The following is a 21543-nucleotide window of genomic DNA, read 5'->3' on the forward strand; positions in this document are numbered from 1 at the left end:
AAATATTAGAAATCAATTCTTTGAGACAGGGAAAAATCTCAACTTAAAAAGTTTGTAGAAAGAGGAAGGTTTTCAGTATGCACTGAGAAGACAACAGACTGTGCCTGGGGGAGTGAATACCAAAGAGTAGGTGCCATAACACGAAAGGCCCAATTCCTAAATTGTGTGGAATGGATCTCATGATAATATGGTATCTGCAGGAGGTCGTCACCTCCAGAGCACAGTGATTGCTTAGTATATAAAAGGGTGAGATTATATTTCAGGTATCCTTGTCAGGTCTCACATTTTGTACCAGCTGCAGTTTCCGAACCAATCTCAAGGGCAGCCCCACACACCGATCATTGCAGTATCCCAGCCTTCATTTCACCCCAGATTCACACCTGAAAAGGGCTGTGCTTTTTGAACTATAAAGTTGGGTTGGGGGACGGGCAGGTTCAGGTGCAGAAGACTACATCTAGTCAGCAGAATTAATTCATGCCTCTCAGAGCAAGCATTAGTGACTGCCAGTTTTTCCTCCTAGGCTGGTAAGAAAGGGCACATTTCTGCCATGTGTTCCATCACTGCTGCAAGTCCAGGGGATGAAAGTGGGTTGGTGAACTTTGACAATTCTAATTATGGAGCTTGGAAATATTTCTGCTCCTTCACTGCAGTGGTCAATGAATCCATAGGATATCAGGGCCCCTTTCCTATGTAGCAACAATTGCTTTAAGGGTGGTGAGATCACTGTGCAACCAGTTAACTGCATCTCTGCAACATTTGTTTCAACTTCATCTTTCAGTCAGCTGTTTTTCTGGTAAATGGAAACAGGGATGAAGAATGTTACACTTTATTTCTTCCAGATTGTGTCACAATTTTAGATACTGTACAAAGACAAATGCTTAAAATCGCTTCAAAATAACCCCAAACGCAAATGTCTGCTCAGTTAAAAACTACATGTTGTGTAGTTTTTGTACATTTTGTCAAAGACAATCTGTTGACCTCCACCTACAGCTCATTCGACATCAAAAATCTTTCATTTGCATAACTTTACAGGGTTCATCAGGCTACATTTAAACACAAACATTCCTAGTAGGAGTTATTACAAGGACATCTTCGCTATGCTTGACCTCTACACTGGGCAGCTACTGAGATGTTATGAAGGAAGTTGAGATAATGTGCTCGGTAATGATATGCTGGATGCATTCTAATTGCCTCTCTAGAACATCAAGTTGGAAAAAAAAGGACCTACCTCATTTCCTAATGGATGCAACTAGTAATTTGTAACATATTGATTGACACAAATACAATGGAGACCAACATATTTGGGGAGAATGAATAAGTACATCTCCAAATGCCTTATTATTATTTTTATTAATTATTATTACTTGTAGGACTGTCTTTGAAAAATGTTCAGAAACTTCATCTGGTTCAGAACAGTGCAGCCAGATTATTAACTTGAGTTTGCCATATTTATCATATTCTGCCAGTGTTGAGTGAAGGATCATCATGTGGTCGGGGGGGGGGGAGTTTAGTGGTCGCATAGAGGCGTCAGGTAATTACTATTTTCTCACTCCACTTCATCTCATACACCAGTTACTTATTTTTTCAACACTGTTTTCCTGCTACCACCATAAGTATATAAGTATAAGTATAGTTGGTAATCTAAGTATAAATTACCAATTATCATAAACCTCCACTCATCCAAGAGTAGCTGGGCAAAAAAGTGATACAAAACAGTGCAAACAGCACTTTAAAGTAAAACATGTTTTGTTGTTGTTTAGTCGTTTAGTCGTGTCCGACTCTTCGTGACCCCATGGACCATAGCACGCCAGGCACTCCTGTCTTGCACTGCCTCCCGCAGTTTGGTCAAACTCATGTTCGTAGCTTCGAGAACACTGTCCAACCATCTTGTCCTCTGACGTCCCCTTCTCCTAGTGCCCTCAATCTTTCCCAACATCAGGGTCTTTTCCAAGGATTCTTCTCTTCTCATGAGGTGGCCAAAGTATTGGAGCCTCAGCTTCACGATCTGTCCTTCCAGGGAGCACTCAGGGCTGATTTCCTTAAGAATGGATAGGTTTGATCTTCTTGCAGTCCATGGGACTCTCAAGAGTCTCCTCCAGCACCATAATTCAAAAGCATCAATTCTTCGGCGATCAGCCTTCTTTATGGTCCAGCTCTCACTTCCATACATCACTACTGGGAAAACCATAGCTTTAACTATACGGACCTTTGTCGGCAAGGTGATGTCTCTGCTTTTTAAGATGCTGTCTAGGTTTGTCATTGCTTTTCTCCCAAGAAGCAGGCGTCTTTTAATTTCGTGACTGCTGTCACCATCTGCAGTGATCAAGGAGCCCAAGAAGGTAAAATCTCTCACTGCCTCCATTTCTTCCCCTTCTATTTGCCAGGAGGTGATGGGACCAGTGGCCATGATCTTAGTTTTTTTGATGTTGAGCTTCAGACCATATTTTGCGCTCTCCTCTTTCACCCTCATTAAAAGGTTCTTTAATTCCTCCTCGCTTTCTGCCATCAAGGTTGTGTCATCTGCATATCTGAGGTTGTTGATATTTCTTCCGGCAATCTTAATTCCGGTTTGGGATTCATCTAGTCCAGCCTTTCGCATGATGAATTCTGCATATAAGTTAAATAAGCAGGGAGACAATATACAACCTTGTCGTACTCCTTTCCCAATTTTGAACCAATCAGTTGTTCCATATCCAGTTCTAACTGTAGCTTCTTGTCCCACATAGAGATTTCTCAGGAGACAGATGAGGTGATCAGGCACTCCCATTTCTTTAAGAACTTGCCATAGTTTGCTGTGGTCGACACAGTCAAAGGCTTTTGCATAGTCAATGAAGCAGAAGTAGACGTTTTTCTGGAACTCTCTAGCTTTCTCCATAATCCAGCGCATGTTTGCTATTTGGTCTCTGGTTCCTCTGCCCTTTCGAAATCCAGTTTGCACTTCTGGGAGTTCTCGGTCTACATACTGCCTAAGCCTGCCTTGTAGAATTTTAAGCATAACCTTGCTAGCGTGTGAAATGAGCGCAATTGTGCGGTAGTTGGAGCATTCTTTGGCACTGCCCTTCTTTGGAATTGGGATGTAGACTGATCTTCTCCAATCCTCTGGCCATTGCTGAGTTTTCCAAACTTGCTGGCATATTGGGTGTAGCACCTTAACAGCATCATCTTTTAAAATTTTAAATAGTTCAGCTGGAATATCATCACTTCCACTGGCCTTGTTATTAGCAGTGCTTTCTAAGGCCCATTTGACTTCACTCTCCAAGATGTCTGGCTCAAGGTCAGCAACCACACTACCTGGGGTGTACGAAACCTCCATGTCTTTCTGGTATAATTCCTCTGTGTATTCTTGCCACCTCTTCTTGATGTCTTCTGCTTCTGTTAGGTCCTTACCACTTTTGTCCTTGATTATGGTAATCTTTGTACGAAATGTTCCTTTCATATCTCCAATTTTCTTGAACAGATCTCTGGTTTTCCCCATTCTATTGTTTTCCTCTATTTCTTTGCATTGCTCATTTAAGAAGACCCTCTTGTCTCTCCTTGCTGTTTTTTGGAAATCTGCATTCAGTTTCCTGTATCTTTCCCTATCTCCCTTGCATTTTGCTTGCCTCCTCTCCTCCGCTATTTGTAAGGCCTCGTTGGACAGCCATTTTGCTTTCTTGCATTTCCTTTTCCTTGGGATGGTTTTCGTTGCTGCCTCCTGTATAATGTTACGAGCCTCCATCCATAGTTCTTCAGGCACTCTGTCCACCAAATCTAAATCCTTAAACCTGTTCCTCACTTCCACTGTGTATTCATAAGGGATTTGATTCAGATTGTATCTTACTGGCCCAGTGGTTTTTCCTACTTTCTTCAGCTTAAGCTGGAATTTTGCTATAAGAAGCTGATGATCTGAGTTACAGTCAGCTCCAGGTCTTGTTTTTGCTGATTGTATAGAGCTTCTCCATCTTTGGCTGCAGAGAATATAATCAATCTGATTTTGATGCTGCCCATTTGGTGATATCCATGTGTAGAGTCGTCTCTTGTGTTGTTGGAAGAGAGTGTTTGTGATGACCAGCTTGTTCTCTTGACAGAACTCTATTAGCCTTTGCCCTGCTTCATTTTGAACTCCAAGGCCAAACTTGCCAGTTGTTCCTTTTATCTCTTGATTCCCTACTTTAGCATTCCAATCCCCTGTAATGAGAAGAACATCCTTCTTTGGTGTCATTTCTAGAAGGTGTTGTAGATCTTCATAGAATTGGTCAATTTCACTTTCTTCAGCTCCGGTAGTTGGTGCATAAACTTGGATTACTGTGATGTTAAAGGGTCTGCCTTGGATTCGTATCGAGATCATTCTGTCATTTTTGAGATTGCATCCCATTACAGCTTTTGCCACTCTTTTGTTGACTATGAGGGCCACTCCATTTCTACTACAGGATTCTTGCCCACAGTAGTAGATATGATAGTCACCCGAACTGAATTCGCCCATTCCCTTCCATTTTAGTTCACTGATGCCCAGGATGTCGATATTTATTCTTGTCATCTCATTTTTGACCACATCCAGCTTACCGCCATTCATGGTTCTTACATTCCAGGTTCCTATGCAATATTTTTCTTTACAGCATCGGACTTTCCTTTCGCTTCCAGGCATATCCGCAACTGAGCGTCCTTTCGGCTTTGGCCCAGCCGCTTCATCAGCTCTGAATCTACTTGTACTTGTCCTCCACTCTTCCTCAGTAGCATGTTGGACACCTTCCGACCTGAGGGGCTCATCTTCCAGCGTCATAACTTTTATATGCCTGTTGTCTTTGTCCATGGAGTTTTCTTGGCAGGGATACTGGAGTTGCTTGCCAGTTCCTTCTCCAGGTGGATCACGTTTAGTCAAAACTCTCCACTATGACCTGTCCATCTTGGGTGGCATAGCTCATAGCTTCTCTGAGTTATTCAAGCCCCTTCGCCACGACAAGGCATTGATCCATGAAGGGGAAAACATGTTTTATTTTTTATTAATAAAAAGAGGTAGTTAATAATAGAATTGTAGAGTTGGAAGGGATCCCGAGGGTCATCTAGTCCAACCCCCTGCAATACAAGAATCTCAACTAGACCATTCCACTGTCGAACGCCTCTTACATTCAGAAAGTTCTTCCTGATGTTTAGTTTCTTGTAACTTGAATCCATTAGTTCGAGTCCTGCCCTCTGGAGCAAGAGAAAACAAGCTTGCTCCATCCTCCATGTGACAGACATTTAGATATTTGAAGATGTCTATCATATTTCATCTCAGTCTCCTCTTATCCAGGCTAAACACACCCAGTTCCCTCCACCATTCCTCATAAGTCTTGGTTTCCTGACCCTTTATCATCTTTGGTCACTCTTCTCTGTTCATGTTGCATCTTGTCAAGCTTAAAGTGTGACCTGTTTTTTTCTCTGTAAGAAAGTATATTGGCTTTTGTAATTTGTTCTTGAAGCTCACAGTGAAATAGTACTGGAAAAGTATAGCTCTGTCATAAGAATAGGTCTGATCAATATTTATTTACTTTCTCATAATATGGAAATTGTATAGTGCTCTCTTTCACTTTATAGCTACAGATTTTAAAAGGTCTTCAATCCCACCAACCCATCTGTGGTTTTTTTCAAATAGATGGCAGATTATCAAAATGAATTTTTCTCAATTTCCACAAAAGAAGAATCAGAGCATCCATGCAAGGAATGTCCACAAGTTTCCTTTTGCACTCAAGGACAACTGTTTGATAGAACAGATCATGTCCTAGAAGGCTTTCTAGCAAGAGGATAGACATCTCTGCATGTTTCCTGTCATCTACATTAATCCACTGAAATGGGTTTCTGTTCTGTTCTGACAGAAAGCAAATGTGTAAGAAGAGAAAAGAACAGGTTCTGAGGGCTGTTTTGAGCATTATTTTGTTCATAGGAGCCCTGTGACTTCAGTTACATCATCAGTAAGTAATCTTATTACTGGTGTCAGGTAGAATTATAACTCTCCTAATTAATTCTTCAGAAGGTATTTACACGTCCGGAATAAAAATAAACCACCTGCATTCCCTTGTCATCAGTGGTGTTTGGTTATCTGTGAATGATACGGGCTACAGAACAGAGGCTGAATTTATTTTATATCTTAAAAGTGTTCTAGTTCTACTGCAGTCCATAGAATACATTCAGACCACAATATACTTTCAATAATCGATCAGCAACAGCTATGTGCTGTACCCTGTGGGGATGTACTAACTAGATAGACACAGGGCTGATTCTTACCATCCTTGTGTGGGGATTATAACATCTGATTATCTCATGAGGAAGCACTTACCTGAAAATACCATATTATATTGGTCTCCATCAGTGTTGCTAGTTTCCAAGCCTTCTCTGTGGCATGGTAAATTCGGCTGTTTTCACACAGAATTGGTTTTGGACAAACAGTTAATCTGTTATCATCATCATTATCATTATCACCTGCAGGTCTCAGAGTGGGTTGCAACAATTTAAAATTCAGTATTAAAAACAGTTAAAACAAAATACAGCCACAGGAATAAGGCGATTGTAATTAAGAAAATGAGGTGATCCTTGCACAGTGGTTGTGCTACATCAAAGAGGTCCATAGCATTGGCCTAAGAGAGGTAATAAAAGCATTTCCAATTCCCCATTCAAAATAAATGGGTGACTACATGATGCATTGCACTACAACACCACTTTTCACAGTAGTGATCCCTCTGCAGTAAGAAACCATTAGATTTACAGATGGAGATGTAAAAAGTAGAATTTGTAATGGATGCAATTGGATGTTGTAGATCAGACACAATGTGAGACTCAAGCTCACTATCCATACCTATGGAATAACCAGCACAGGAAAATTGGAGATATGACATTTTTAAATGACACTACTAGCCGAACATTTCACTATTATGTTCTGTGGCAAGATTTAGAATCTTGGTGGTCCAGAGATTATTTTATTCTCTGGATGAAAAAACATTATCTCATTCCTATTATGGGAACAAATGAACCTTTTGCCATAGATAGAAAATAAATGCAGGGTTCTTCATCTTTTTGAAGAAATTTTGAATTATTGCAAGTATTAAACTATATAATTATAAAGTGAGCTAGTAGCTCTCATTGATTCTCAGACATATTTTATTTTTTAAATAATGAAGTATTTACAAAACATTGGGTGCAATTAGTATTTTGCTTAGTTAAAAAAATTAAAAAACATTGAACGCCCAAATTTCACAAGGGCTCTTGCCTAGGAGCCTTGTACTATTCACATTAGCAAGTGGTTCATGTTGTCTCTTCAGATGGCAGCCATTCTTGTATCTTAAAGATATTTGTTATTCAGAATAATTTCATTAGTTTTTTTAAAAAAACTATATATCAAATGCATCTAAATTGTACATACTCCTGAAATATGCACTATGAAAATCTGTCATAGTCCAGATATAAACTGAACTTCAAGAAATAACATCAAGGCTCTGCAGAAATTCAGAACGCCTCGTAATAGAAGTTTTTTTTAATGCTTTGTTCCGTAGCAGATTTGGCATTTAATTAGACTGCTCTAGCAAATATTCTCTGCTACCAACTACAGTTGATAGAGATGGATAGATGCATGCCTATCTAGCAATCATATCTGATTTTGAACAAAAGTACACTCCCTTTTTCTGTTACTCAGAATTGATAATGTACAGTATTTATAAATATTTTTGTTCATATATACACTTAATTGCTTCAAGATGAGTTAAAAACTTTTTATTTTAAATCAGCCTGCACACGGAAAATCACCATAGTCCTCTTAGATCAAATTAAGGAAGAGGCAAGCCACTGATAAGGAATTCTTGGTTATTTTCCAAATCTATCTTACTTTAAAAACACTTACTGAAGCTGAGTACTGCTTGGGGATCATGCAGGATGGCAAATTAGTTAATAGCATTTTAAAAACAGTTCTACTTTTCTTCTTGGTTCAAAAACCTGTTTTTAGTTATCTTTATATTTATCTTGAGCACAAAATCCATTTACTAAAGATTGTATAATTTAGTTTATTTTCTTTCTGTGGCTTATGTGCAACTCATATAAATGAAACTTCTCTAACTCAATAAAAGAAGCAAGAGGTTCTTTAGAAACACTTAAGCCATACTATAAACTAGATTCACCACCAACAAACAAAAAAATCTATTTTGCATTTGCATTGACTAAAGTGCTTTCAGTAGAGCTTTTGCTGGTAATATTGTGTGTTGTGATTTGTTGTCAGTTTACTGAAGTTAGTAGAAAACATAGCATTATTTGTCTTTAAAAATTAAATATTGTGAATTATAGAACTAGGGGCACAAGTACCATCTGCTTGTGTTATTTGTTTATTAGTTTGGAGCAGGGGTCAACAACTTTTGTGTGTGGATTTTCACTTTTTGAAATATGGAAAACCTACATTTCATTAAATTATCCTTTATTATGCATTTATTACTGAGATGTGTTACTTGCCCTATACTGTAGAAAGCACACACCCCAGCCAGTTTTCCAGTTAAATTTCTTGCCTTCTGGTGCTTTTTCTTGCCAGTGTTTCAGACCAATTATTTACCTCATGAGACATGGGTTTTTGAGGTGGAACCCTTTGTCCGGAGAGGGGGAGTGACTTGTGGAAAGGAAGTTCCTATGTAGAAGTGGCAGGGAAAGGATTAAGCACTGCTCTCTCCAATTCGCTACTGCAAAGTTCCTCCTTCTGAGGGTGCTTCGCAACACTGACAACACTGTGGGTCTATTCTTATATCTGAATACAATATAATGTGGCATTTGACCCTGAGACCCTGGCAGATTCCCAGGCAAGTATCTGTACTTTCACTAACTATGGCACATATTTCTAGAAAGAGCTGTTTAAGTAGACTGCTGAATACTTTTTCTTATGGCAGAATATACTGAATTTAAATAGGGCTTTCTCAGTAAGTGTTTAATATTAGTCTCATTTCAGATGTCCTTAAAACTAAGAAAAAATGGATTCCCATCTTTACTTTGCAGATACAATATTCTCTTTCTCTAAAGCTTTCTGGTTTACACAAAGTGGAAGAGAACTTGGGAAAGAGAGGAATAGATGACACGTCTGAGCTTAAAGGAATTTGAAATATCAAGATGCACAAAAAGTAAACTTTGCAATCCAAGATCCAGTTGAATTTTCAGAAATAAAACCTTGGTCCATAGCTTTGAATGTTTCAGAGCTGTTTCATACAATCTCCAAATAAGGAGGTAGAATTCTAGACTGTGCCTCAGACTACAACAGTGTGTGTGTGATTCATATTTCTGAATTTTCCCCATGGTAAAAGCAAAGCAAACCCTGGGTGCACTAGTTTGTTGCATGTAGGCAGCTGCAGTGGTTCAGTCCAGAGTTCTTCAATCTTGGTGAGGAACTAGTATACACCATACAACTAGCAATTGAGTGAATGCCTTTTGAAAAGTGAATTGCAGGTGCAGACCATCGTGTGACCTTTAGCAGTGCTTTAACCCTTTCCCCTGATGTGGATAGAGGTCCTGGGTCTCTTTATTTCCATTGTAGATGGAATTTCCTATTGGAGTGAATGTGAGCTTCTCCTAATGCACATAGCAGTTGCATGAGGCCTGGTCCACATTAGGACAACAGTGTTGCGTGGCAAGACCCCGGACCCTCCCCTTTGTTAGAATAAAGACACTTGACACCAGTATTTTAGGTTAATGGGCTAAAAAAGGCCACAACTTTATTGGTTACAGAATGTGAGTGGTATTGGCTTAGGCCATAGCTGTCAAGTTTTTCCCTTTTTAAAGGGAAATTCCCTTCTGCTGAATAGGCTTCCTCGCGAGAAAAGGGAAAACTTGACAGCTATGGCTTAGGCATTGGAACCGACCCGACTATATCTGACTCCTGCCTGCCTGCAGGAAGTCTCCTCAGGGTTAACCACCAGTAGGGGGAGCCCCGTCGATGCAAACCAACTCAGGCTCCCCCAGGGTCACCGATAGGTGCATAGCTGCCAAGTCTCCCGTATTCCCCCGGAAATCCCCGTTTTTCCAGCTGTTCCTAGCTGAAAAAATGGATTTTTTGTTTTCTCCCGGTTTATTCTGGCGCAGCGGCCATTTTGGAACTGGGCGGAGCATGCTCAGAAGCGACTTTTGATGCTGCTGTGTGCCCAATTCCAAAATGGCTGCAGTGCGACTTCTGGCACGGCGGCCATTTTGGAACTGGGCAAAGCAGCATCAAAAGTCACTTCTGAGCATGCTCTGCCCAGTTCCAAAATGGCGGCAGTGCTACTTCCGGTCTGCTACTTCCGCCCGGTCCCTTATTTCTCCGACAGCAACTTGGCAGGTATGGATAGGTGTCATGCCATGGTCCTAGCCACCGCCTGGGCTTTGGACAGGATCACCCCCCCCCCGGATTCCTTTAACGGAATACCCTTGAAATAGGAGGGGTAAGTGATGGTCTATACCTCACCTCACCTCACCTCAAATCTAATACTCCAATGCCTAACCGCCAAACCTTACAAAGTTGTGATGATTTGCTACGAGGTAGGTGAAAAACCAAATGGCTGGTGTTGGGAAGAAAGAGAATTAAAGATCTCCTGTCCCAATGCCAAAGTGAATTCTGAAGAATTTGAGAAATTTTGATTTTGATTTCAAATGCTTAAATTGGAATTAAGGCAAATTGTCCTCTTTTTCCTTTGCAGGCAGGAATTTAAAATTAATAGTTTAAATGCTGAGAGATAATAAGACAATTAGTACCTAGAAAATGCTGTAAATACCACCTTCATTTAGCCCAAATCTATGAAACAGATTTTAAAAGCTTTGGGTTGGTAAAATATCTGCTTGAATAAATCAAATATGGGAGGAGTAGATGTGTTAAGATTCAGAGAGGAGCTGTAATTCTTAAACATTGAGGAAACTGATATATGAATGGTGGCTGTGTCTTTTAGGCCTGTCTTTGGGATAATAGATGGGGAAATATGTTGAAAGAAACTCCCATCAAATCTCTATGTTAGCTCATAGTTTTGGTGCCCTGTGAAATTGCATAGGTCTTCTTACTTTACTATAGCATAACTCTGGCAAAGCATAAAAGGGACCCAGGTGGCGCTGTGGGTTAAACCACAGAGTCTAGGGCTTGCTGATCAGAAGGTTGGCGGTTCGAATCCCTGCAATGGGGTGAGCTCCCGTTGCTCGGTCCCAGCTCCTGCCCACCTAGCAGTTCGAGAGCACATCAAAAAGTGCAGTAGATAAATAGGGACCACTCCGGCAGGAAGGTAAACGGTGTTTCCGTGTGCTGCTCTGGTTCGCCAGAAGCAGCTTAGTCATGCTGGCCACATGACCCAGAAGCTGTCTGCAGACAAACGCCAGCTCCCTCGGCCTATAGAGCGAGATGAGCGTCGCAACCCCAGAGTCGGACACGACTGGACCTGATGGTCAGGGGCTCCTTTACCTAACTCTGGCAAAGCATAATAAGGCAAATGCTAATTAGCTACGTACTTTTAAAATTGCATTAAAACTGTCATGGTGTTTATGCTCTTTGAATTTCACTTTGATCTATTAAGGGTTAAAGAGGATGCTGTATGTAGCAATGTGAAAGTTAAATAAATGTAATTATTTACTTATACAAGTAGGTTGTGCGTAGTTATACAAGTATGTTCTCTGCAAACACTTTTTTCCCCAAGAAGGTGCCTTCTGAAGCTGAAAATGGACCTGTACTGGCTGCTTTTCTTGACAAATGCTGATGCTGTAAATTATACAGCTGTTCTTCCTCTGTATGGATTTTGCAGCACCAAGAGCGATTTATAGGTCCAGAGTGCAGCTGTTGAAAGTCATTTATTCTTGGTTCTCATATTAAATCTATCATATACAAATGCATTAACATTCAGTACAGAACTCAAGGGCTTAAGATAGTTTTTTTCCTTCTTCATGGTCTTGCAGCCTGTAAATATTCTCTGGTTACACAAAACACATTTTTGACTGTCATTTATTATTAAGTTAATATTTAAAGAGGGGCTTCATCTTTTTATGATTTCCCCTTACTAAATATTTGAGGCTTTTTTCATTTAATACTATGATTTATATATATTTGTTTTAAAAGCCTGCTGTCAATGTAAGGGAAAATTGGAAGCCTAATAAGCATGTTTGAATAAATTCTTTTGCATTAGTTTTACTGTATGTCACTTTAAAACGTGTTCAGGTTTCATTAATGTAATATCTTAACATACCATATGCCAGGCTGACTTTGGAAGATCAGTTTTACTGTTCATTAGTGCAATTTGAATCTCTTGCTTAACAAACTGTATTTTTAAATAAACATTCCTTTATGAACAAGAAACAGAGCCCAGGGTAGTTCCCTGTAGGAAACAGAAACAGGCGTGGTTTTCAGTAACTGGAATCCATGGCATCACTGAGCAGGCTTAGCCACCACCATCTCAATGTCATCCGTCATTTCTCTCATAGTGTGAATAAATTCCATTTTCTCTGCTGTTGCGGGGTTATGACTGCAGGGATGTTATTGCACTGTCATTCCACACTGTCATTCCTGATACTGTGTTGGCCCAGCTTTACTGGCAGAGATCCTGAAGTGGGTGCAGAATGCCCCCGTGCACAAACTCCACATTGCCTAGGCAGGTGCATTATGTGACCCATGAGAGCAGCAATGGTGATGGGATAAAATCTTTATTGACAGCAGCAGGCAGGGCAAGGGTTGGCATGGCATTGGGTCCCAGGATCAGTTCATCATTCCACAAGCCCCATGTTGATGGAATGGATCCGCTGGGTTTGGATCGCTGCAAACCTGTACGATGGGAGTTAGCCACTGTTGAACCTTGCCGTGGTGCAAACCAAGCAAGGTCTCACTGGGGAACCAGGGTGCAGATTCAAACCAGGCAAAATGGCTGTAAGTTCCAGGGGAAGCAGCCTTATATAAGCTTTTCCCTCCCCTCTTCAGCAAGGGCTCATGGGACAGCTTTTTCCCATGAGCCCACCACACAGAGAAGATACTGGGCAAAACCTTCCCCAGTATTTTGCTGCAATCCATGGGCCACAGTGTCACCGGGCAAAGGCATCCTGGGCTTATAGGGCATGGAACGACGCTTCTTACAGTATTCAATGCAACTTCTTCTCTCACACATTTTGTAGCAACAATGGTGCCCCTTTTGCTGCTTTATTTTATAGAGGAGTACACAGGATTATGCTTTTAGAAAGATATAGTGCAGATAAAACTTGATAAGAAGAATGGAGAATAGAAATAGCTGTTTCTAAAATGGGCAATTGCTAATAAACAAGTGGACAGCCTGTGTCTCCGGACTCATTTTCTGTGCTGACACAATCTGAAACTGCCCCATTCTTCCATCCCATCAGATTTGCTTCCTTTATGTTCCTTTCCATTTTATTTCCTGGCTTTTAAAAGCCCCCTCTCCTTTATATGTAGTTTCAGAACAACTGGAAGGGTCTGCATTTTATTTTATTTCCCTTTCTCCTAGTTGTATGACTTGGGGTGGGGGAGTCATTTATGTATGAACATGTATATAGCATGCTAAAGTTAAAAAAAGGAAATGCTTTTACTTGCTTTCCAGAATAGTGGGTACATTGTCTGCTGAAGTAAAATAAAATTAAAAAATGCTCTGTATACTTACTTGAGAGCAACCCCACCAAACTCAGTAGGGTTTACTTCTAAATAGACCAGCATATGAGTTGGATTTCTAATCTGAGGTACATATGTGAAAATTGAAGCAAGGCAACAATTGGGATCCCAACAACAATTGGGATGCTTTTGTCCCTGACTCTGCCCATCATTGGTTCTGACTCACCCACTTTTTGCATGCTATACACTAACAGATTTCCCAGAGGACTGATAGGAAAAGGTTGCCCACCCCTGCTGCAAATATAATATGGAAGACTGTTTCCACAATGGGCTTGGTGAGTTCTCTCTGCTCGGCTGAACACCTTTGTCTCAGATTACCTCAATAGGAATGGCTGCCTAGTAGGTGATAGTGTAAGGACAATATGAGGGAAGACGAGGAAATAAATGCTAGATTCAGTCTGGCATCATATGGACATTATGCCATCTGTTCTCCTTGTATTAGTTTGAGTTTGATTTCATTGAGAGACTATTTTGTAAGAATATTTGAGAGCCTCTTGTTACTATATAGTGGAATTTAAGTATTCTAAATAAATAATCGGTGTGGGTGGGGGAAAATCCTGTATGTGTTGTGTGTCTCTACAACCCTGACAGTTTCACATGAATCTAGACCAAGTATTAAGAACAGCTCACTGAAATCAAACTGCATCCAAGACCAGGAAAGATTATATACCTGAAGAGTCTGAGCTGATTTATTGCAGAATGGATCCACAAACTGGTGAAAGTATTGGTGAAGGACAAATCCAAATGACACTAATCCCATAAGAGGCTACTAATTGGATTTCTTAAAAATATTAAACTAAAAGTATCTGAGAACAAGTCAAAACACATACAGCGACTGAAATTAGAAAAAAGCTGAAGTTACAACAGATAATACATTATTTTCTCTGATTTCAGTACAAGTAGATATGATGTACATGCCTGTGGGTGGCAACTGGTGTATGCATAAGAAATTGAAAAATTCAGAAGTGTAATACTTCACCAAGTGAAGCATGGAACCTCAGTGGCCAGCTGAATTTCTAGATGGTGCTGAGAACTCATGTAGAACAAAATGAGAATGAAATGTTGTGGTAGTGATGCTCAAAATCATCTTAAAGTTTTAAAAAGTGCTGTTATGTGGAGTAATTGGGTTTTATTATCTGTTTTTGAAAATGTATATCCTAATGCCTTTGCTAACCTGTCTGTGATTTTTCTCCAGGAAAGGTGTTTGTTGTACATCTGGGGATAGGTGTCTGTTTTTTGGGGGAGGGGGTAGTATTATGAGTTTGTGAACCCCTCCATTGTAGGCTCAGGTTGTATATATGTGTAAAAAAACCATATATCATAAAGACACCACAGTTTCTGCTGTGCCTCATTTCCAAAAGGAAACACAAACCATGGGTAAGTGCCTGGAACCCCTGGAATCTCGCTTGAAGACTGTGGTGGTGTGCAACAGTATTCAGGTTCTTGGATAGATATAAAATCCATTTTCCACTCTCCACTATCTCATCACCCCTTTGATGATGTATTTGGAAACACACATTAGCTTAAGCTCATATGATACTTCCTGCTGAATAATATATCTGTAGAGTAGTAATATGATGCAGAATGGCAATTATATGCTACGCTGGCTGCAAACTATCCCTAGCTAGATGCATATTTAAAAAGACAGATTAATTTACCTCTTTTACCAAGGAACAAGTAAGATATTGGTTTATTTTTATTGAAAGGGTTCTAGTAAATATCTACAATCCAGCCAGCAAAACCATCTCCTTTAATATAATTCTTAGCATGATTGCTGATAATTTGAGAGGTGGATCATGACTGTAATTTAATAAAAACTCACATTTACAACTTGGTAAAGTTGTCACAAATGCTTTTCCTGGTAACTGATTTTGGGCTATGCTTCATGTAACTTGAAATCTGATCACTAGAATATAGTTTCTATATAACCTTATGTCTTCCTTCCTTTTGCAGTTAGAATAGATTATAGGTTTCTTGATTGTACTTCAAGCTGTTTGTAGATAGCATGCTTGAAAAGTGTTGCTCTCCAGTACTGCCACATCCTGGTATCCTCTTCTAAGACCTGCCATATTGATTCTAATCTGATATGGCCCCAAATGAACACCATCACAAAGTGTCATTCCTATGAACTAGTTTTCATTCCACCTGGTTTTTATGTGTAATCTGAATTCACTGGACTTGCAGACTTCACACAGGTGGAAAATATGAAACATTTTCATTTTAAGGGATTGTTTCTGTTCATACAGCCACTAATGGAGAGCTCTAGCCTATCCCCCCACCCCAAGCAGACAGATACTGATCTATCTAGCTACCCATTGTTTATAACAGCAGTGTCTTTCAAGTGCATCATAGGCTCTTTCACAGACCTAACTGGAGATGGAAGGCAACAAGTCTGGGCTGATTTGCATGCAAAACAAATGCTTTACCACTGAGCTACAGCCCTTCCAGGACTGTTTTTATTCATACTCCCTCCAACAAGTTTTCTCAAAATGTGAATTACATGAAAATTATACAGTTGTGTGTGGGGAAATAGGAAAAAGCTGCAAGGAAAAATATTAATGGATCTTGAGGCATGTGCAAGTATAATTAACCTTCATACTGTTGTTAGACAGTAATTAAGCTGCATTTATTAGGGATTTTATGGCAGAGGATAGAAATGGTACACAAAAATCTAAATGATAATATATATATTTTTAAAAAAGAAAAGACAACCCCCACTTTTCCTGCCCTTTTACTATATTGTAAAATGTGGCTGAATAGGAATTGAGTTGCAAAGTAGAAATAAGCTCAGGGAATTTATTTTCTTTGTGTTACTAGAAAAATAAACATGCTGCTTTTTAGAGCTTTTTATCTAAGACGAGATGCCAGCATGCTCTAGTTCATAATTACAAATCCCAGGCTAACCTTGGGTGCTTTTTTCTCTAGGAATCTTCTTAAAATTATATTTTATTGTTCTCTGTTTGGAATGTGTTACATAATGCCAACGTTTTGTTCCTTTAGCATGTTGGTTATTTCTTTTCTCAGTTTCCTTGCTCACTCTATTTTTTTCTAGTTTTGATTATTGTACATCTTGTACTCTTGGTACTATAAAAAAAATTCCTTCCAGTAGCACCTTAGAGACCAACTAAGTTTGTTATTGGTATGAGCTTCCGTGTGCATGCACACTTATTCAGATACACTGAAACAGAAGTCACCAGACCCTTATATATAGTGGGAGGGTGGGGAGGGGTATTACTCAGAAGGGTGGTGGGAATAGGTGATAGGTGTGGTAAACCTGTTGACGACTGTTAACGACTGCAATTGGTCTTACAGGAAAAAGCAAGGGGTGAGATGGCTAAAAAAGCTTTATCATGTACTGTATAATGAGATAAGAATCCAATGTCTTTATTCAGACCAGGTCTCTCCATGGTTTTAAATTTGGTAATAAGTTGCAACTCAGCAACTTCTCTTTCCAGTCTATTTCTGAAATTCTTTTGTAATAAGATAGCTACTTTGAGATCTTGTATAGAATGTCCTGGGAGATTGAAGTCTTCTCCTACTGGTTTCTCTGTCTTGTGATTCCTGATGCCAGATTTATGTCCATTTATCCTTTGCTGTAGGGTTTGGCCTGTTTGTCCAATATAGAGAGCTGAAGGGCACTGTTGGCATTTGATGGCATACACAAAGTACTATAGTATATTGAACTATTTCTGTCAGTGCTTCAGGTTCAAATCTCACCTCAGCCGTGAACCTATTAGGTTGGATTAAATGAACCTCACTATTTGCAAGATGAGGTCAACAAACTGACCTACTTAGGGTACTGAGATCAATCAGGATCAGGTTCATGAATAGCTAGGGATCCTAGAGAATGGGTATGATGATGATTCTCCATTGTGCTTAAACTGAACAGCTGGCGCTAGCAATATGGTCAGCAGAGTAGTCTAGATTAATACCGTAGGTTTGTGAAGGACTTTGAACACTCAAAAGTGCTATAAAGATCCTGTTCTTTACATAGTGACAAGTACTTCCAGTGGAAAATTAATATATTTCTTTGACCGGGCAGAATATAGCATTGGATTGTGTTGCATTGTTTGAATACTCATTAACCCATATGCATTACCTGAAACATGTAGAACTTTCCCGAAAATGCTTCTGTTGTGGTTATGATTGTTCTTTGAAACGAGAAAATTGAAGCTATGACCTGTAGCTTCTCATTATATTCCGACTGTTTCTGTTTATTGCATTTTTAAAAAACAAACAAACACTGTGGTATCCAAATGCATACTACTGGAAACTGTAAAATTATAACTTCTCATCATGGACAAACAAACTCATTGTTCCTCCTTCTACTAAGCATTTAGTGTTTTGAGTTGCTATTGAAAAAGAGTCTCCTGTCTGTTGCTGGGCTGATACAGTATATTCTTTAACGACGTGTTTAAATCAGAATATGGGGCCTGTGCAACACTAATTTAACCATTTCTTAATGGTTACTAGCAATTCAAAATAAATGATTGTCCTGTTTGGGCTGTCTCCAGGCTCACAAGGGAAGTGGAACAGAACAGTGGCACCTACTGGCAGTAGAGTGTAAGGGAAAGTAAGGTAGAGTAATATGCAGTGAAATTAGGTCAAGTAAGACAAAGTCATGTCTAGTAAGGTCAGATCAAGGCAGATCCTGTAGGGTCTGGCTTCAACAGGTCAGAAGCAGCACCTTTGACAGAGCATTGTGATATCATGTTCTTTCACAAGGAAGGCAGGCTGTTGCTTCAGCAAGGTGGAGAAGCCTGAGACCTTCGTCAGATCTGCCTGTGCTTTTAAAGGGCTGTTGTCTTCTGCAGCTTTTGGCTCCTACAGCATAGGGGTTACAGAGGGCTGCTGTGGGGGGTGAACTCTGATTGTCAGATACTGCATGCAAGCAATAGGAGGTGGCTATTTTTCTCTCTGCCATGCCCTACTTGGAAAATCCTGGTGGGCAGCTGGCTGGAGAAGATATTCAGGCTACATGATCCAGAAAGGCAGTTCATGTGTTCTTAAGGGCAGTGAACAATTACTGTAGATTGAACTATTCCAGGCACTCTGAAAAACAAACAAACACAAAAATATTTCTTTCCTCCTGAGCTAGAATTCATTTCTTTCCATTTCATCCTAGGCTTGTTATAAACGAGCAGCAAAACGTGCTGCTGGAGAATACACAGTTAATAAATCTTTATTGAATCTTTCTCTCTTTCTTTCTTTAGTGGATACAGAACAAATTGAAATAATGTGTTGCTACACTGCTTGCCAGTATTTAAGATGAAATAATAATAGTAATAATCCCCATATGTATGATTTTCCTGACAGGATTTAAAATCCAACAATCAACGCGATGACATTGCAGCAGCACGTGCTTCTCTGAAGGAAAATTCATCTCTTCTCCATTCAATTTGCTCTGCTTGTTTGGAACATTCAGACATTTCATCTCTAGCAGCCAGCAAGGACTCTGTTTGTAATGAAATACAGAATGCTCTTGATGTCATTTCCAATGCTTCTCAAGGAATTGGAAATCAAAAGGTTCAGTCGACATCACAGTCTGCTACTCTTGGAAGTGCCCTTGATGAATTTGAGGTAGGTGAATGTGTAGCACTGTAGCACACTCTGTAAAATGGCCTAATTTATTTTAAATGATGTGCTTGTGGAAAGTAGCATACCAGAAAACCAAATCTTACTGACCTGTGTGTGATCAGTTTCATAGCAGTTCTCAGACACTCTTCCAGCCTCGCTGATTTGTTTTGGTGAGTGATTGTGACCTGCAACCTAGGGATCAGATGTAAACATGGTATCTACTAAAGCAGAGGATAGCCAATGTGGACTACAACTGCCATCCGCCTCAAGGAATGCTGGGACTTGTAGCCCACAACATCTGGTGGGTATCACAATAGGTACCCCAGTACTATAGCATTGGCCCATTGACTAATTTTACAAATGGCAAATGCCTCCACAGGGCTCCATGAAAACAGCAATAAATTGACAATTAAACATCAAGACAATCAACTACCCAATTAAATCCCAATCTTTAAAACTAAAAGCAACAAAAGGTGACATAAAGGCAATAGATAGATACCTCCAAAATTCACAATAGCAAGTTCTTCTCACACCTTCTTACTATTTAACAACAATTTCTCAAAAAATGCTCTGAATAATAAAAGTTTTCATATATATTTTTCCCCAAATGTGAAAATGAAGCTACACTACTGGGCTTTCTTTGGCAAAGGGGTCTACAAGGAAGGTTGCACTGTTTGAAAGACTTTACTCTTGCCCACATTGGTATGAGATCAGAAAGAGATGGGATTTGGGGGAGGGACCTTTTTGGTGACACATTTTAGAGCATGGAGGCATGTTCAAATAGGAGGAGGCAATTCTTGGGCTATTCTAGATCAAGATCATTTAGGCCTTTAAAGATCAAAACTAATATTTTGAATTGTGCATCAGAACAAATTGGAGCCAATATAATTCTTTCTGCATGGGTATTTAGTCTCCCATCAACCAGTTCCAGCCAATTAATAGGCTGCTGCATTTTGAACCATCTGAAATATGTGTTTATGGGGCGATACATGATAATTTTTGCACAACGCAAGTTAAAATATACTAAATATGTTAAAATATGCTTCTCACATATTGTGGAGGGAGGGAATCTATTTCTAGCAACAGGTCATCATCCTTTATGGTGTGCTTTGTTTGGGGGGGGAGGTGTTCAAGGAATTGGGGGGCTGCCTCTGTGTATAAGCAGAGCACCCATATATACATTTTTGGATCCTGACCTTAGATTATATTGTTAAATGTTTACTTGTTCATAGCCTTTTCTATTTTTCTTTAACCCAAGTATTGCAAATGGTACCTTAGGCTGAGTGAGTTAGATAAAGCAAAATTTATTGAGTATCTAACCTTTTACGAATGTTTGAGAATTAAATTGTTTCATTTTTCTTTATTTATGGGGAAATGGCATTGGATAAAAACCTGAAACAACCTTTGCTCTATCTTCTGCATTATAAATAAAGTACAATGAAATAAATGGATGTAGTAAACAGTCTGTTGGCAGCCAATCTCATTAAATGTTTATAGTCTGGAAATATTTGAAAGAGCTTACTCAACAAGTACTGTCTGGAAGCTTTCTTAATATCATTCATATACAGTATGGGAAGTTAGGATTTATACTTGGGCAAAAGCTGAAGTGAGTCTGAATACTTCCCAAAGCTTCAGGCTTACAGTACATTCTAACAGTACTATATAGTTGTAATTGTAATAAAAAGTATAATACTAAATGTGTAATAACTGAAATTTAAAGCCCCCATTAGATGGTCAGTTACTGTACTGCATTCCAGCTAGCTGTGTAAGAAGGAGACTTCAACAGGTCTAGAAATGCTTGCAACGTGTTGATTTAGTCAGCCATCTTAGGGAAGCATGGCTATACCACAGCTCTTCCTACCACAATTTTAAAAAGTTGAGCATGTTCTTGGGAATCATAGCTGTTTTGTATATCCATAGCCCTATTCAAATGACATATGTGGAGATATCAATGGGTGGACCAGGAGGTAAGATGAGATAATTCATAGGCCTAAGCCAAGAAGGCTACTTCTGTGATGAAGACCCTGATAACTTGAAGACCTTGTGGCACCTCCTAGCTCCAGCAGTGCCCCAGTTACCTCCAGCATCTCTTGAGAAATGGCATCATAGCCATCTGAAACAGAGGGAAAGGAATGACAGATAGATAGTTCTTTCTCGATCCCCTGTACAAAGGACCTGGATATACAGTTCCTTATTCACCTGTGGCAGCTTCTTTGTCTCTGAAATCAGATGAGGTTGTTCTAATGGGGCAGGACAAAGATACTTGTAGGACCTAAAGGAGTGTGTGGCTATTTCCCACTACCCCAGGATTTGGCCTCTGTTGTATCACTTTCCCAGCCCCACAGGAACAAATGGTGCCATTAATTCCTGGGTGTGTG

The 21543-nt window shown here is 39.6% G+C and overlaps 1 protein-coding gene across 2 annotated transcripts in view; it reads left to right on the forward strand.

Moving 5' to 3' along the window:
• CTNNA3 (catenin alpha 3) overlaps window positions 1-21543 on the forward strand; it is a 550231-nt gene that overhangs the window by 78814 nt on the left and 449874 nt on the right. For both annotated transcript variants that reach the window (XM_035137674.2, XM_035137677.2), the window contains exon 6: window positions 18905-19168. In XM_035137674.2, coding sequence (XP_034993565.2) covers window positions 18905-19168 — 264 coding nt within the window. The remainder of the gene's footprint in view (window positions 1-18904; window positions 19169-21543) is intronic.

Source organism: Zootoca vivipara, chromosome 5 (assembly GCF_963506605.1).
Source record: "Zootoca vivipara chromosome 5, rZooViv1.1, whole genome shotgun sequence".
In the NCBI taxonomy this organism is placed as follows: domain Eukaryota; kingdom Metazoa; phylum Chordata; class Lepidosauria; order Squamata; family Lacertidae; genus Zootoca; species Zootoca vivipara.